The sequence below is a fragment of the Bos mutus genome, chromosome X, assembly GCF_027580195.1.
Source record: "Bos mutus isolate GX-2022 chromosome X, NWIPB_WYAK_1.1, whole genome shotgun sequence".
Classification (NCBI taxonomy): Eukaryota; Metazoa; Chordata; class Mammalia; order Artiodactyla; family Bovidae; genus Bos; species Bos mutus.
The window spans coordinates 71,066,423-71,083,428 of record NC_091646.1 but is presented as its reverse complement, the minus strand read 5'-3'; the positions used below and the strand labels follow the sequence as shown (position 1 = coordinate 71,083,428).

Here is a 17,006-nt window from a genome sequence, read left to right as displayed (position 1 = left end):
CTCCCTTTTCTTATTGTTGTTCTGACATCCAGCAAGGTTCAGCCCAGGTGGTTACCAAATACATACACTGGAGACTAATTAGAAAAGAAAATGTTTAAGAAAAAGAGTGTACCGTTTTTTAAAAATGTTTTATTTAAAAATATTTTTAAATTAAAATATTTCTAAAGTAATTAAAAATTATTTAGAAGGTTTAAAAACTCATGGAATTTTTCAAAGGTCTGAAAACAGTTCCTATCTTTTTATAAGAATAAACAAAAAATTAAAACCATAAAAAATTAAGCATAATTTTCTTCAGTACAAGAAATAAAGAGACTTGTACTTTACAAATAGTCTAAAATGCCAATGTAGTTAAGAAAGGGAACCACACTTCTAGCTGGACTAAAAAGATGATAACTGAAAAGGCCTTGAACAATAGGGAGGATTTTGACAGAGGTAAATGCCAGCATTCCAGATAAATGGAAGAACAGGAATGAAGACACAGAGATAACAGCTTTGTCGGAATTTTCAAGGAATAGCAAATGATCCATGTTGGATGAAGGATAGTCAGGGAAGATTTCATTGGAAAGACGAGTTGAAGCTGGATTGTTAAAGATTCAGGAAATTTGAAGTTTATTTTGTTAGTTTAAAGATTTTTAGGATTTTTGAGAAACGAAGTAATATCAGCAAATTACAGCTTTCCAACATACATCTGGGCTTCAGGTGTTAAACAAACTAAAGTATTAGGAATCTAGAGGTCAGAACACAAGCAGCTATTGCATCATCCAGAAAGATAATAGGGACCTGGATTAGAATAGTAACAGTGATCTTAGAAAGCATAGGAAAGAACATTAATTTGGGATCATTTTTAGAACAGGCCAGAATGTGATATGTTGAGTCAAGAAATGAGAGAAATGTTTTAGGAATGGTGGCACAAGGAGCTTTGTGGACTCTCTTCCCAGCAAAAGAAGTGCAACTAGTGACGTTTATTAAAACAACCATTAAAAGTCTCTGGAAATTATCTTAAGGGCATAAGGAAGTAATGCTCATTCCAGGAAATCTATTTAATCTCAATAAGAACAGCGAAGAGTCTGTAGCCTTTGAGCTTCAAGCAACTCCCTCCCTCCTACCCAACAGCCCCATTTTGCTAAAGCTTTGTGTTTTTTTTTTTTTTTTTTTTTTTTTGAGTAAGAGCAGCCAAGAGGTCTGGGGATCCCTTCTTCCATCTCACCCCCGTGTACAGAGTGGAAGCTCTACCCCTGCTGCAGAAGACCACAACTACTGGGATCTGACTATCCTAACCCCTCTAATGATAGGATGTAGGTTCCATGTCAAGAGAGGCAAACCAAGAAAAATAGGGTATGCTGCCCCTGCTCAGCATCCTAATCCTAGAACAGAGATGTCACTCAGAGAAGTGGGCTGCTGTCCCACCAGGTCCTAAACAGTGGTACAGATGGTTCTGCCCGGGGGAGAGGCAGGCCATAGGAATGAAGTTTTCCCTAAGGGGACTGGCTTTATTTCGCAACAGAATCTGGGGAAGTTAAAACCTAAATATGCTGTCAAAAACTATGGAAATTTTGGTAGTGAACAATTAGGAGGAGACTGGTAGCTCATGAGAACAATAAATGAAACAACAGTCAAAATATTCTAAGATCTAATGACTGAAAACCTTCTAAATTTGATTTAAAAAAACACTACACATCTAAGAAGCTCAATCAACTACAAGTAGGATAAATTTACAGAGATCCACACCCAAGACACATCATGTCCAAATGTTGAAAGACAAAGACAAAAAACTTAAAAGCAGCAAAATAAAATGACTCATCATATATGGAGAAATCCCAATAAAATTAACAGCTGAATTCTCATCAAATCAGGAACAAGACAAGGGCATCCACTCTCACCACTTCTATTCAACATTGTCCTGGAGTTTCTAGCCAGGACTCTTAGGCAAGTAAGATGTATGAAAGGCATCTAGATTGAAAAGGAAAAGGCAAAACTATCTCTGTTAGAGATGACATGATCTTGTATATAGAAAATCCTAGAGAATCAACTGAAAACTGTTAGAACAAATACATGAGCAGGAGGGTTGCAGGATATAAGTTCAATGCACAAAATTTGGTTATATTTCTCTTCACTAAAAACTAACAATTTGAAAATGAAATTAAGACAATTCCATTTATAATAACACCAATAAGAATAAAATACTTAGGAATAAGCTTAACAAAACAAGTGTAAGACTTGCATACTAAAAACTACAAAACGTCCTTTAATTAATTGAAGATCTAAGTGAAAAGAAAAATAACCCATGCTCATGAGTGGGAAGACTTAATATTAGGTTGGAATACCCCAAGATTGATCTACAGATTCAACACAATCCCAACCAAATTTTGTCTAGCTTATTTATAGAAATTCACACATTTATCCTAAAATTCATATGGAAATGCAAGTGACCCAGAATAGTCATAACAATCTTGAAAGAGAAGAAACTTGGAAATATGACATTTTCTGATTCCAGCAAATCCATGACCTCACATAGTTACCCTTTATTTTCAGTGTGAGAACACTTAATATCTACTCTCTTAGCAGATTTAAGTATACAATATAGTATTGTTAACTATAGTTACTTTGTTATACACTATAACTAAACGTTTATACCCTTTTACCAACCTTTCCCCATTTTCTTCACCCCTCCCCCTCAGTCTCTGATAGCTACCATTCTACTCTCTGGTTATATGAGTTCAACTTTTTTAGATTCTGCATATAAGTGAGAGGGCTTCCCAGGTGATGCTAGTGGTAAAGAAGCTGCCTGACAATGCAGAGGACGTGGGTTCAATCCCTGGGTTGGGAAGATTCCCTGGAAGGGAGCATGGCAACCCATTCCAGTATTCTTGCCTGGAAAATCCCATGAACAGAGAAGCCTAGTAGGCTGCAGTCCATAGGGTCACAAAGAGTCAGACACGACTGAGACGACTTAGCACATATAAGAGATCATATAGTATTTGTCTTTCTCAGTCTGGTTTATTTCATTTACCATAATGACCTCCAGGTTCATCCACGTTGTTTCAAATGGCAGGATTTCCTTCTTGTTTGTGAATGAATAATATTCCATTGTGTATACAATTGACCCTTGAACAACATGGATTTGAACTTCATGGGTCAACTTACACATGTTTTTTTTCCAATAGTAAATACTACACTACTATACTGTTCAGGGGCTTCCCAGGTGGTGCTAGTGGTAAGAAACCCACCTCCCGGTGCAGAAGACATAAAAGACATTCGATCCCTCGGTCAGGAAGATCCCCTGGAGGAGAGCATGGCAACCCACTCCAGTATTTTTGCCTGGAGAATCCCATGGACAGAGGAGTCTGGCAGACTACTGTCCATAGTGTCACAAAGAGTAGGACATGACTGAAGAGACTTAGCACACATGCACTATACTATCCACGATTAGTTGAATGTATGGATGCAGAACCACAGATATGGAGGGCCAACTGTAAAGTTACACACAAATTTTTGATTGCATGAGAGTTGACACCCCTAACCTTGTGTTGTTCAGGCAGCAATATATTCCACATTTTCTTTATCCATTCGTTTGTCAACAACTTTTGTCAACTTAGGTTATTTCCATAGCTTGGTTATTGTGAATAATGCTGCAATGAGTATGGGAATTTAGGTATCTCTTCAAGATACCGATTTCATTTCCTTTGCATGGATACTCAGTAGTGAGATTATCAGATTATATGGTCTCTATTTTTGATTTTTTAAGGAATTTTCATTCTGCTTTCCATAATGACTGTACTGTTGAAAGACTCTTCAGTTACATTATAAGGTTTTATTTTAACTAGCTGAATAGCAATTAAAAATCTGACTCTTTTCTTCTTAGGACCGCAAGAGGCAATATGAACTGCTCAAACTTGAAAGAAACTTCCAGAAACAGTCTAATGTGCTCAGACGTAAAACTGAGGAGGTAAGAAAATCCAGTCTGCTAGGTCAAGTATATTATCACTTTCAGGCTTAGATGCTGGTAGAATAGCATCCCTTAAATGAGCCAGTGTCCTGAGAAACCAGGGATACCAACCTTGACAGCAATTTGAGTCTTGATCCCTGTTGGTCAAGCATAAAACCTGCTGAAAATGGCAGTATTCAAATAAGGATTTTTTTCCTGATTGGACTTGCTTCTTTACAAAAAAAAAAAAAAAAGGAATACTGATGTATGACATTTCTAGATACTATCAGTCTGCAGTACTTCCTTGAAATGTGTACTTCCCCTAGGCTCTTAAGCCATAACCAGTGTTAGGTACATGGGGATTTAGAAATGTGGTTCCTATAGAATTCAGACCCATAGAATTTTTATGCTAGAAATAAGAATGTTCTTCTTTCATACCCTTTAATTCAACATTACTATGAACCATTTTTATTTAGGCAGCAGCTGCCAACAAGCGTCTCAAGGATGCTCTCCAAAAACAGCGAGAGGTCGCAGATAAGCGGAAAGAGTCTCAGAGTCGTGGAATGGAAGGCACTGCGGCTCGAGTGAAGGTATGGACAGCTTGAACCACCATTTGTCTTATGTACACTGGGGATAGGGGAAAATGGGAAGTTGCTTTCTTTTTATTTAGAAGTAAACATTACAAAATCTGAAGTTCTACCTGAAAACCTTATTTCCCAAAGATATGATTACCTCCAAATGGTTGTTAAAGAATAGGAGTAGTGAACTCTTTCTGTTCCTGAGTCTTGATCCCTGTTGGTCATAAACTTTGAGCAGATAAAATTTTTTAACAATTTTATCGAGGTATATTTGACCTACAATAAATTATACATATTTAATGTGTACATTTTTAAAAGTTTTGACACAGATATACACCTTTAAATCATCACCACAATCAAGATAATGTCAGTGTCTATCAGGCTCAAAACTTTCTTTGTCCACTTTTGTAATCCCTCCCTCCCATACCCAATCTATCCTTCTACCCCTCCATCTCCAGGCATCCATTAATCTGCTTTCTGTCACTGGATTTTCTATGTAGATGATCACGTCATCTGCACATAGGGACAATTTTATTTATCCTTGCCCACTCTGTATTCCCTAAAAAAAAGCCTTTCTTACCTAATTGTACTTGCTAGAACCTCTAGTAAAATATCAGTAGAATAGATGAAAAGAGGACATCCTTGCTTTGTTCCTAATTTTAGAAGGATAGCTTTCAGTATTTCACCGTTAAGTATATTAGCTATAGGTTTTTGTATCAGATTGAATAAGTTCTTATCTATTCCTAGTTTGCTGAAAGGTTTTTATCATGACTGGATGTTGGGTTTTTCCAAAAGTTTTTTCTGAATCCTCTTGAGATGATCTTATGATTTGTTTTTACTCAGTATGGCAAATGGCATTGATTTTTTTCCAATTTATTTTATTACAATATAACTGACATACAGTAAGATTTACCCTTTTTAGTGTAGTACAGTTCTGTAAGTTTGATGTTAAAACTGGTTATTATCAAAATATAGAATAGTTATCCCCTCCAAATTGCCCTGTAACACTTTGTAGTCATCTCCCACATCCATCCCCGGCCTTTCATAAACAGTGATCTGCATTCTGTCATTATTGTTTTCACTTTGCATTGTATCGATGTCACTTAACTGGAAACATACAGTATGGCTTCTTTCACTTAGAATAAGGCATTTGAAATTTATCCATGTGTGTCTGTGTGTACTGTCACGTCCAACTCTTTGCAACCCCATGGACTGTAGCCTGCCAGGCTCCTCTGTTCATGAGATTTTGCAGGCAAGAATACCAGAGTGGGTTGCCATTTCCTCCTCCAGGGGATTTTCCCCACCCAGGGACTGAACCCACATATCCTGTGTCTCCTGCATTGGCAGGTGGATTCTTTACCACTGAGCCACAAGGGAAGCTCATCCATGCTGTTGCCTATATTATTCCATTGTATGGATGTTCCTTTATCTATTCACTTTATCTAATCATTTAAAGGTTACCTTGGAGTCGTTTTTCTCCTAGTTTTTGGTGCTCATGAATAAAGCGGTTATAAAAACATTCTCATACAGGTTTCTGTATAACAAAGGTAGTCAGTCATTCACTTGAGTAAATACCTAAGAGTGAGATTGCTTGGTCATATGGTAAGTGTGACCATATAAAGGACAGGGAAGCCTGGCGTGCTGCAGCCCATGGGGTCGCAAAGAGGCAGACACAACTTAGCACGTGAACAGCAACAACAATGTAAGTGGATGTGTAACTTTACAAGAAACTGCCAAATTATTTATCTAGTTGTTCAGTGCTAGTATATAGAAATGCAGTTGACTTTTGTATATTAATTTTTATCTTCTGCCTTCATTAGTTTTGTAGCTATTTTGTAGGTTCTCTGGGACTTTCTACATAGATAATCATGCCATCCATAAATACAGTTTTATCTCTTCTTTTATAATATATATGTCTTTTATTTATTTTATTTGCCCTATTGCATTGGCTAGGACATTCAGGATGACACTGAATAGGAGAAATGACAGTAGAAACCCTTCTGTTCCTGATCTCAGGGGAACAATATTCAGTCTTTACTATTAAGTGTGATATTAGCTGTAGGTTTTTCATAGAGGTCCTTTATCAGCTTGAGAATGTTCTTATCTGTTCTTAGTTTGCTGTGAGTTCTTATCTTGAATGGATATAATTTTTTTTTTTTGGCTACACCACACAGTTTGCAGGATCTTAATTCCCTAACCGGGGATCAAACCCAGGCCCCCAGCAGTGAAAAGGCCTGGTGGGTTCTAATTACGGGTCCACAAGAGAATTTTCGATGAGTGGATATAGATTTTGCCAAATACTTTTTGTGTCTAGTTTGTTGATTTGGTAAATGATTTTGAAGTTCAAATATCGAGTCAGCCTTGCAATCTTTGAATAAACTCCACTTAGTGGTGATATATCATCCTTTTTATGTATTGTTGAGCTCGTGTGTACATGCGTGCATGCTCAGTTGCTTCAGTTGTGTCCGACTCTTTGTGACCCTATGGACTATAGCCCACCAGGCTTCTCTGTCCTTGGGATACTCCAGGCAAAAATACTGGAGTGGGTTGCCTTGCCCTCCTCCAGGGGTATCTTCCTGACTCAGGGATTGAACCTGGATCTCCTGCATTGCAAGCAGATTCTTTACCGCTCAACCAGTGAGGAAGCTCCATTGTTGAGTTCAACAATATATAAATTAAGATCTTGCTAAAATAAAAATTTTGTGTACAATTTTTATATCTGTATCCTTGAGGGACATTGGTCTGTTGTTTTCTTATGTCTTTGTCTGGTTTTGATATCAAGGCCTTCTAGAATAAGTGAGAAAGTATTGCCTCCTCTTCAATTGTCTGGAAGAGTTTGTATAGAACTAATATTGTTTCTTCCTTACAAGTTTTGTACAATTCACAAGTTAAGCCATCTAGGCCTGAAGGATGTTTCTGTTAGTTGTTGCTTTGGGTCAGAGGAGGGGTTAACTGTAATTCAGTTAGTGAGCTTTGGTAGTTTGTGTGTTTGACATGAATAACTTTATGCCAAACACATGAATGAATAAACTCATAAAGGCATGAAGTTATTCATAATATTCCCTTATTATCTTCCTAATATCTGTAAAAGCTGTAGTAATGTCCTCTGTCTCATTCATATTACTGATATTTTGTCTTTTCTCCTTTTTCTTGATTAGTTTGGCTGAGGTTTATCAAAGAATCAGCTCATTCTTACAAATGGTTAAAATAGTAAGCTTTATGTTATGTATATTCTACCACAGTTAAAAAAACTATCCCCAAAACCCCAGTTCATTAATTTCTAATCTGATCTTTATTATTTCCTTATTTCTGCTTTGGATTTAATTGGCTTTTTTAAAGTTTATTGAGGTAGAACCTGAGGTCATTGATTTGAGTTATTTTCTAATATAAACATTTAGTGCTATAAATTTCCCCTTTAATACTCCTTTAATGAAATCTAAAGGATGTTATTTAGTTTCCAAATATTAGGGGATTTTTCCAAATATCTTTCTGTTATGATTTCTAATTTAATTCCATTGTGGTTAGAGAATATACTTTTTATGACTTGAATTCCCTTGAATTTATTGAGATATATTATGACCTAGAAAATGGTCAGTCTTGGCAAATGTTCACACTTTGTGTACTTGAGAATGTATATTCTGCTATAGTTGGATAGAGTGTTCTATAAATGTCAATCATGTCAATTTGATAGATTGTGCTATTCATTTCTACTGTTTCCTTGCTGATTTTCTGCCTACTTGTTCTGTCAATTACTTAGAAATGGGTATTGAAATCTTCAACTAGAATTATGGATTTGTTTTTTTTCTTCTTATAGTTCTAGATTTGCTCCATATATTTTGAAGCTCTATTATTAGGGGCATAAACATTTAAGATTAATTGATCCCTTTATTATTATAAAATGATCTTTTTTATTCCTAGCAATATTCTTTGTTCTGAGATCTACTTTTTCTGATAATAAGTCCCTCAAGCTTTCTTTTAATGTTATCATGGTATATTTTTAAAAATCCTTTTAGCTTTAACTTCTTTGTGCCTTCTTTGTTTTGTTTTGTTTTTAATTTATTTTGATGGCAGTGGGTCTTCATTGCTGTACACAAGCTTTCCCTAGTTGCAACAAGCAGGGTCTACTCTTCATTTGAGGTGGCTCCTCTTGTTGGGGAGCACCGGCTCTGGGCATGCAGGGCATGCAGGGTTCAGTAGTTGTGGCGCATGGGCTTAGTTGCCCCATGGTATGTGGGATTTTCCTGGACCAGGGATTGAACCCGTGTACCCTGCATTGGCAGGCAAATTTTTTCTATTTGTCCCATCTGTTCTTCATTCCCTTTTCCTTGTTTTCTGGCTTCTTTTGGATCAGTTGAGTATATTTATGATTCTACATTATCTTCTTTGTTGGCTTATATATGATTTTGTTTCAAATATCTTGGTGCTTTGTATATTATGGGCATTAACATTAAGGATTAAGTTCTTGAATAATTGACTCCCTTACCATTATGAAATTATCTTTTTTTATCCTTGACAATATTCCTTTTTTCTTCCAATTTTATTGAGATAAATCGATATATAGCACTACATAAGTTTAAGGTGTACAGCATAGTGATTTGACTTATATATATCATTAAATGATAATCACAATAAGTTTAGTGAACATCTATCATTTCATATAGATACTAAATTAAAGAAATATAAAATTTTTTCTTGTGATGAGAACTCTTAGGATTTACTCTTTTAACAACTTATATATAGCATATAGCAGTGTTAATTATATTTATCATGTTGCACATTATATCCCTAATACTTTCTTATCTCATAACTGGAAGTTTGTACCTTTTGACTGCCTTCATTCAATTCCTCCTTCCCCCACACCCCACCTGTGAAAACCACAAATCTTACCTTTTTTGCTATGAGTTGTTAGTTTATTTGTGAAGTATATTGACCTACAACACTATGTTAGTTCCTGTTACACAACAGCGATTCAATATATGATCACCATGATAAGTCCAATTCCAATATGTCCCCATACAAAGATATTATATAGTTATTGTCTATATTCCCCACACTGTACATTTCATACCCTTGACTCCTTTATTTTCCAACTGGAAGTTTGTACATCTTAGTCTCCCTTACCTATTTTTTCCTCCCTCTCCCCTGGCAGTTACCTTTTTGTTCTCTATAACTCTGTTTCTGTTTTGTTCATTTGTTTTGTTTTTTAGATTCTACTTATAAGTGAAATCACATAGTTTATCTTTGACTTATTTCACTAAGCATAATATCCTCTAGGTGTACTCATGTTGTCACAAATGGCAAGATTTCATTCTTATGGCTGGGTAACATCCCATCTTATATATACATATATCCCACATCTTTATCCATTCACCTACTGATGACACTTAGGTTATTGTACACTGGCTATTGTAAATAGTGCTGCGATGAACATTGGGGTGCATATATGATTTCTAATTATGCTTTTTGTTTTCTTTGGATAAATACCCAGGAGTGGAATTGCTAGATCATTTGGTAGTACTATTTTTAATTTTTTGAGAATCTCCATACTGTTTTCCATCATGCCTTTACCAATTTACATTCTCACCAACAGTACACGAGGGTTCCCTTTTTCCCACAGCCTCACCAACACTTGTTTCTTTTGAAATTTTTTTAAACTTTGTATTTTATATTGGAGTATAGTTGATTAACAATGTTTTGATAGTTTCAGGTGTACACAATGCTGTATTTAAAATGGATAACCAACACTTATCATTTGTTGTCTTTTTGATAATAGCCATTCTGACCGGTGTGAGGTGATATCTCATAGTGGTTTTGATTTGCGTTTCCCTGTTGAATATCTTTTCATGTGTCTGTTGGCCATCTGTATATCTTCTTTGGAAAAATGTCTATTCAGATCCTCTATCCATTTTAAAATCTAGTTTTGTTTTTGTTTGTTTTTGATATTGAGTTCTATGAGTTCTTTGTGTATTTTGGATATTAACCTCTTATCAGATATATCATTTGCAAATATCTTCTCCCTTTCAGTAGATGGCCTTTTCATTTTGTTGATGGTTTCCTTTGCTATGCAAGAGCTTTTAGTTGGATGTAGTACCATTTGTTTATTTTTGCTTTTGTTTCCCTTGCCTGAGGATACTTAGTAAAATATTATTAAGACTGATGTCAAAGAGCTCACTGCCTATATTTCCTTCTAAAAAGATTTATGGTTTCAGGTCTTACGTTTAGGTCTTTGATCCATTTTGAATTTATTTTTGTGTATGATGTGAGAAAGTAGTCCAGTTTGATTCTTTTGCATGTAGTTGTCCAGTTTTCCAAGTACCATTTATTGTAGAGGCTGTCTTTTCCCCATTGTATATTCTTGCCTCCTTTGTCATAGATTTATTGCCCATATAAATGTGGGTAATAATATTCTTTAATGCAAATTCTGTATTTGTTGTTTTTCAGTCACTCAGTCATGTCCAACTCTTTGCAACCCCATGGACTGCAGCACTCCAGGCTTCCCTGTCCTTCACCATGTCCCGGAGCTTGCTCAAACTCATATCCATTGAGTCAGTGATGCCATCCAACCATCTCAACCTCTGTCATCCCCTTCTCCTCCTGCCTTCAATCTTTCCCAGCATCAGAGTCTTTTCCAGTGAGTCAGCTCTTCACATCAGGTGGCCAAAGTATTGGAACTTCAGTTTCAGCATCAGTCCTTCTAATGAATATTCAGGATGGATTTCCTTTAGGATTAACTGGTTTGATATCCTTGCAGTCCAAGGGACTCTCAAGAGTCTTCTCCAACACCACAGTTCAAAAGCATCAGTTCTTCAGCGTTCAGCCTTCTTTATGGTCCAGCTCTCACATCCATACATGACTACTGGATAAACCATATCTTTGACTATATGGACCTTTGTTGGCAAAGTAATGTCTCTGCTTTTTAATATGCTGTCTAGATTGGTCATAGCTTTTCTTCCAAGGAGCAAGCATCTTTTAATTTCATGGCTGTAGTCACCATCTCCAATGATTTTGTAGCCCAAGAAAATAAAATCTGTCACTGTTTCCATTGTTTCCCCATCTATTTGCCATGAAGTGATGGGACCGGATGCCATGATCTTCATTTTTTGAATGTTGAGTTTTATTTATTTATTTATTTTTTTGAATGTTGAGTTTTAATCCAGCTTTTTCACTCTCCTCTTTCACCTTCATCAAGAAGCTGTTTGGTTCCTCTTCAGTTTCTGCCATAAGGGTGGTGTCATCTGCATATCTCAGGTTATTGATATTTCTCCCAGCAATTTTGATTCCAGATTGCCAGAATTGGTTCCAGATTAATACCAAATAATTATATTTGATTAATAATAGTTAATTAATAATAAACCATTAATATAAAAATATATCCACTCTAGCTTTCTTTGACTACTCTTAGCATGGTATATCTTCATCTAAAAAAGAAGTTTTTCATTTTTTGAAAGTATCTGTTTTTTATTACACTGGATCTTCATTGCGATACACAGGCTTCTCATTGTGGTGGCTTCTGTTGTTGTAGAGCGCAGGTTATGCACATGGGCTTCAGTAGTAGCAACACATGGGCTCAGATGTTGCAGTGTGCAGGCTCTAGAGCATGGGCTTAGCTGTTGTGGTGCTTAGGCTCAGTTGCTCCATGGCATGTGGGTTCCTCCCAGACCAGGGTTCGAACCCATGTCCCCTGCATTGACAGGCAGATTCTTACCCAGTGTACCACCAGGGAAGTCCAGGTTACCTTTCTAAAAACTGAATTTAGTTAATTGCATTTTAAAAAATTCCATTGATCTATTTTAAAGATTAATAATGGTTACTGTTTATTAAGTAGAACAGATGATCAAAATATACTTCAGTTCTGTGTTATGACTTATTATGGACAAAAGTTAAGGAGAAAATGGAGAAGGTAAAGACAGAATACATAGAAATGCTAGGATATCTGAAGAAAGATTTTCTGCAGAAAGCTTTCTTGTGACCTTTTTGGAAATTGCTACTAAAGGCTCTTAGAGAACTATTGGGATTTTTGGTGAGTTTTGGCACAAATGGAAATCTCACTTCTACTTACTTGGGCTCTGGTTCAAGTGAAATTAAACCTGGAGTGAATCTAGCCCATGGGCCAGAGATTCCTCATCCTTAACCTAACATGACTGATTTATCTTCTAGAGTTGGCTTGGAAATGAAATAGAGATAATGGTCAGTACTGAGGAAGCCAAACGCCATCTGAATGACCTTCTGGAAGACAGAAAGATTCTGGCTCAGGATGTGGCTCAACTCAAATTAAAAATGGAATCTGGGGAGAATCCACCTCCTAAACTCCGGGTAAGTGCTCTGTGGAAATATATTGCCAATGATCATACTCTACACCCCACAGAAACCCTCACTAATTTGGAGAACTTCTTTCCAATTAGAGCTTCACCCTCATCCCCACTCCTTCTTTACAGAGGCGAACATTCTCACTTGCTGAACTGCGTGGTCAAGTTCCTGCATCAGAGGATTCCATTAAAAAGCAGATTGAAAGCCTAGAGACTGAAATGGAACTCAGGTAATGGTACTATCTCTAAGGCATTATAAAAACTTATGCCTTGAATCAAAATAGAAGCTATCAATCAGTGATTCAAAAGCTTTGTGATGTGGGAGAAACAAGAGAAAATAATGATTTTTTGAACTATACACTTCACTAGGCATGTTAGATACATTTTCTCATTCAGTCTCTCTGTGATATATATATATACCTTATAAGATAAGCATCATTGTTCTCTTCTCACTTTAGAGATCTAAAGTTGAAAGATCTTTAAAAATTTGCTAAAGATGATAAAGAACCAGGATTTGAAACCCATTTTATCTAATTCCAAAATCTTTAGTGTCTGAGCCACCAGGGAAGTCCATGATATATCACAAGAACTGACAAAAAACAAAACTTTAGAGGAACCCAATAAATGATACCAGAAGATCAACAACCTGGGAGAAAGAATTTTAGAGATCATCAGCAAAGTAGGTAAAATGCATAAGTAAACTATCATGAGCATTAAACGAGATTAGAAAGTAAAGTATAGGACTTCCCCAGTGGCTCAGTGGAAAGGAATCCTCCTGCCAATGCAAGGGACACAGGTTCAATCTCTAATCCAGGAAGATTCCACATGCCTCAGAGCAACTAAGCCCATGCACCACAACTGCTGGAGCCCGTGCTCTCTAGGGCCCAGATGCCACAATGACTGAGCCTGTGTGCTACAACTACTGAGGCCCACGCACCTGCAGCCTGTGCTCCACAGCAGGAGAAGCCACCACAATGAGTAGCCCAAGCACCTCAGCAAAGCGTAACCCCCACTCACTGCAACTAGAGAAAGCCTGTACAAAGCAACTAAGACTCAGCACAGCCAAAAAAATAAATAGAAAGTAAAGTACATAACACAGAACTTGGCATCTTAGAAGTGCTTGGTAAATGCTCTTCTCTTTAATCACTATTACTGTCTTTTAAATATCTATGAAATCTATAAGTAACAGAACTTTGATAGATATTTTATACTGTCTTAGGTATAATAGAATTTTATTGCCCAGAAGACCTTGGAGATCATTTAATTTGTTTTCAGCAACACACACTAGCTGTATATCTTCGGATATGTCTTTAAGTCACTCAGCAATTGATGTTCTGCTTTGTGCTACACTTGGAGAAGGAAATGGCAACCCACTCCAGTATTCTTGCCTGGAAAATCCCATGGACAGAGGAACCTGATAGGCTACAGTCCATGGGGTCACAAAGAGTTGGACACGACTGAGTGACTTCACTTTACTTCACTTTGTGCTACACTAGATGTAGTTGGGATATATAGAAAGTATAGATGGCATTGTCCTTGCTCTCAAGTAGAAACATTATGTTGACTGACAGTGGTGTGTTGAAATTGTTTGTTAAAATTTCAGGTATGCTGTAAACTGTTGATAGCTTACAATCGCTCGTGGTGAGAATATTTACACTATGGAAACTAGCAAAGGCTACAAATCAGATCTGGTATTTTTAGGTGCTGTTTGTTAAACATTTACCTGCACACCATTGTGCATAAGTAAATGATTATATAAATGTAGGGCAGGTGCCAGGTAGAGTGCAATTAGACCAAGGTGAGTTTAATCAAAGGAATTTCTCTAAAGATAGGAAAGGGCATTTGATAGATAAAACAACTCTAGTGTTCTGGCCCACCTCTTCCAAGAAGCCTTCCCTGACTCTTCATCCCTCACTAATTTTCCTCTTCTCTAAACTCCTTCAGAAATTACAGTACTCAGTCATATAGTACAGATGATATATGTTATCTTTATATTTATTGATTATTTTACATCTATTAGTCTTGTCAATCTAGACAGATTGTAAGCTTCTTGAAGGAAAGGACCACATATTAGACCAGGGTTCTCAAAGTATGGTGTACAGTCTCCTGGGCATCTCTGAGACCCTTTCAGGGAACCTATGTGACTCCCTGTTTTTATAATAATATTAAGAACTTGTTTGCCATTTTTACTGTATTGACATTTGCCATAATAATGCCAAAGCAATAGTGGACAAAACTGCTAGCACCTTGGCTTGAATCAAAGCAATGGCACAAACCTGTGCCACATGTTGTGCTCAGTCACTCATTCATGTCTGACTCTTTGCGACCCCATGGACCATAGCCTGCCAGGCTCCTCTGGCCATGGGATTCTCCAGGCAAGAATACTGAAGTGAGTTACCATGCCCTCCTCCAGTGGATCTTCCCAACCCAGGAATTGAACCCGCATCTCTTACGTCTCCTGCATTAGCAGGCGGGTGCTTTACCACTAGCACCACCTGAGAAGCCCAGCACAAACCTGTACTAGCAATCATTGAATACTTCATCATCACACACTCTCATTTTTTTAAAAGTCAGTTTTACTCAAGAATGGCTGTGATAAAACAATAAAAATTGTTAATTTTTTAAAATCTCAACTCTTGAGTTCAGATCTTTATAATGTTCCGAGTGACGGAATGGGAAGAATGCATAAAGCACTTGTGCTGACGTCAAAGGCTGATGTTTGTCTCAAGGAAAAGCATTTGTGCAGTTTGAGGTGTGAGCTTGACAGGCCTCTTTTTTCACAGAACATCAGTTTTACTTGAAAGAACTACTGACAGACAAAGTATGGTTATTCAGACTTGGGTACTTGGCAGACATTTTCTCAAAAATGAGCAGAGTGAGCCTGTTACATCAAGGAAAACAACTGTCAGTGTTTGTCACCAAAAATAAAATTTGAGCTTTCACGCAAAACTTAGATTTTGTGTATGATGTGTATCCATCACTGTTAGCTTGACAGTTTTACATAACTTTTCTAATGCACCCAGTAGTGATCTTAACATTTGTTATCTCATTTCTGTTGTGTAACAAAATGTGTTGATTTGAAGGTTCTGTATGACCGTCCAAATGACATGTTACAGAATCACGTAAGAGTAAAAGATCCATTCAGTTGGCAACTAACTACATTTCAACTCTTTTAAGGAACTTGTTGGGTTTTGGTGTAGTCTCAAAGAAGAATATCCACAGTTTTATTGAGGAATTTCCCAGGAATTTCCAGGTGGTACAGTGGTTAGGACTCCATACTTTCACTGCAGTGCCCTGGGTTCAATCCCTGGTCAGGGAACTAAGATCCCACAAGCTGTGCAGTGAGGCTAAAATTAAATTAAAATGCTCCTCTCTTGTCCAACTACATATCCATGTGTGGCCAGACTACCTTCATTTACATCAACCAGAACATGTCACAAAAGATTAAATGCAGAGGGACATGCGAGAATCCAGCTGTCTTCTACTGAGCCATACATTACAGAGATACGTCAGTGTAAAACAATCTCACCCTTCTTACTGCATTGTTTTTTGTATTGGAAAATGTTGTTTTGTGTGTGTGTGTGTGTGTGTGTGTGTGAGAGAGAGAGAGAGAAAGACATGCACACACACACACGTTCATGTCCTTCTCAGACCTTAGAATGTGACTTTATTTGGAAACAGTGTCACTGGAGGTCTAATTGTTAATATATAATGGATTACTTTGACCTTAAGTGAATTAATAAATATTTTTCTCACTTTTACTTTCTAATAGTGTAAATATCTATAGATAAAATGTATATGAGCAGAATTTCTTAGAGGTCCTCAATAATTTTTAAGAGTGTCAAGGGGTCCTGGGACCCAAAAAGTTAAGAACTGCTGTCTCAGATTATTTTAGTATCCATTTTCTTTATAGTACCTTATTGCATGTTACACACTGGAGAAGGCGATGGCACCCCACTCCAGCACTCTTGCCTGGAAAATCCCATGGACGGAGGAGCCTGGTAGGCTGCAGTCCATGCGGTTGCGAAGAGTCAGACACGACTGAGCGACTTCCCTTTCACTTTTCACTTTCATGCATTGGAGAAGGAAATGGCAACCCACTCCATTGTTCTTGCCTGGAGAATCCCAGGGACGGGGGAGCCTGGTGGGCTGCCGTCTATGGAGTCGCACAGAGTCGGACACGACTGAAGTGACTTA

The 17,006-nt window shown here is 37.1% G+C and overlaps 1 protein-coding gene across 2 annotated transcripts in view; it reads left to right on the top strand.

The window, feature by feature from the left end:
- KIF4A (kinesin family member 4A) overlaps positions 1–17,006 on the top strand; it is a 128,972-nt gene that overhangs the window by 91,483 nt on the left and 20,483 nt on the right. For both annotated transcript variants that reach the window (XM_070365760.1, XM_005900836.3), the window contains exons 19-22: positions 3,863–3,946; positions 4,402–4,515; positions 12,661–12,816; positions 12,939–13,039. In XM_070365760.1, the coding sequence (XP_070221861.1) occupies positions 3,863–3,946; positions 4,402–4,515; positions 12,661–12,816; positions 12,939–13,039 (455 nt within the window). The remainder of the gene's footprint in view (positions 1–3,862; positions 3,947–4,401; positions 4,516–12,660; positions 12,817–12,938; positions 13,040–17,006) is intronic.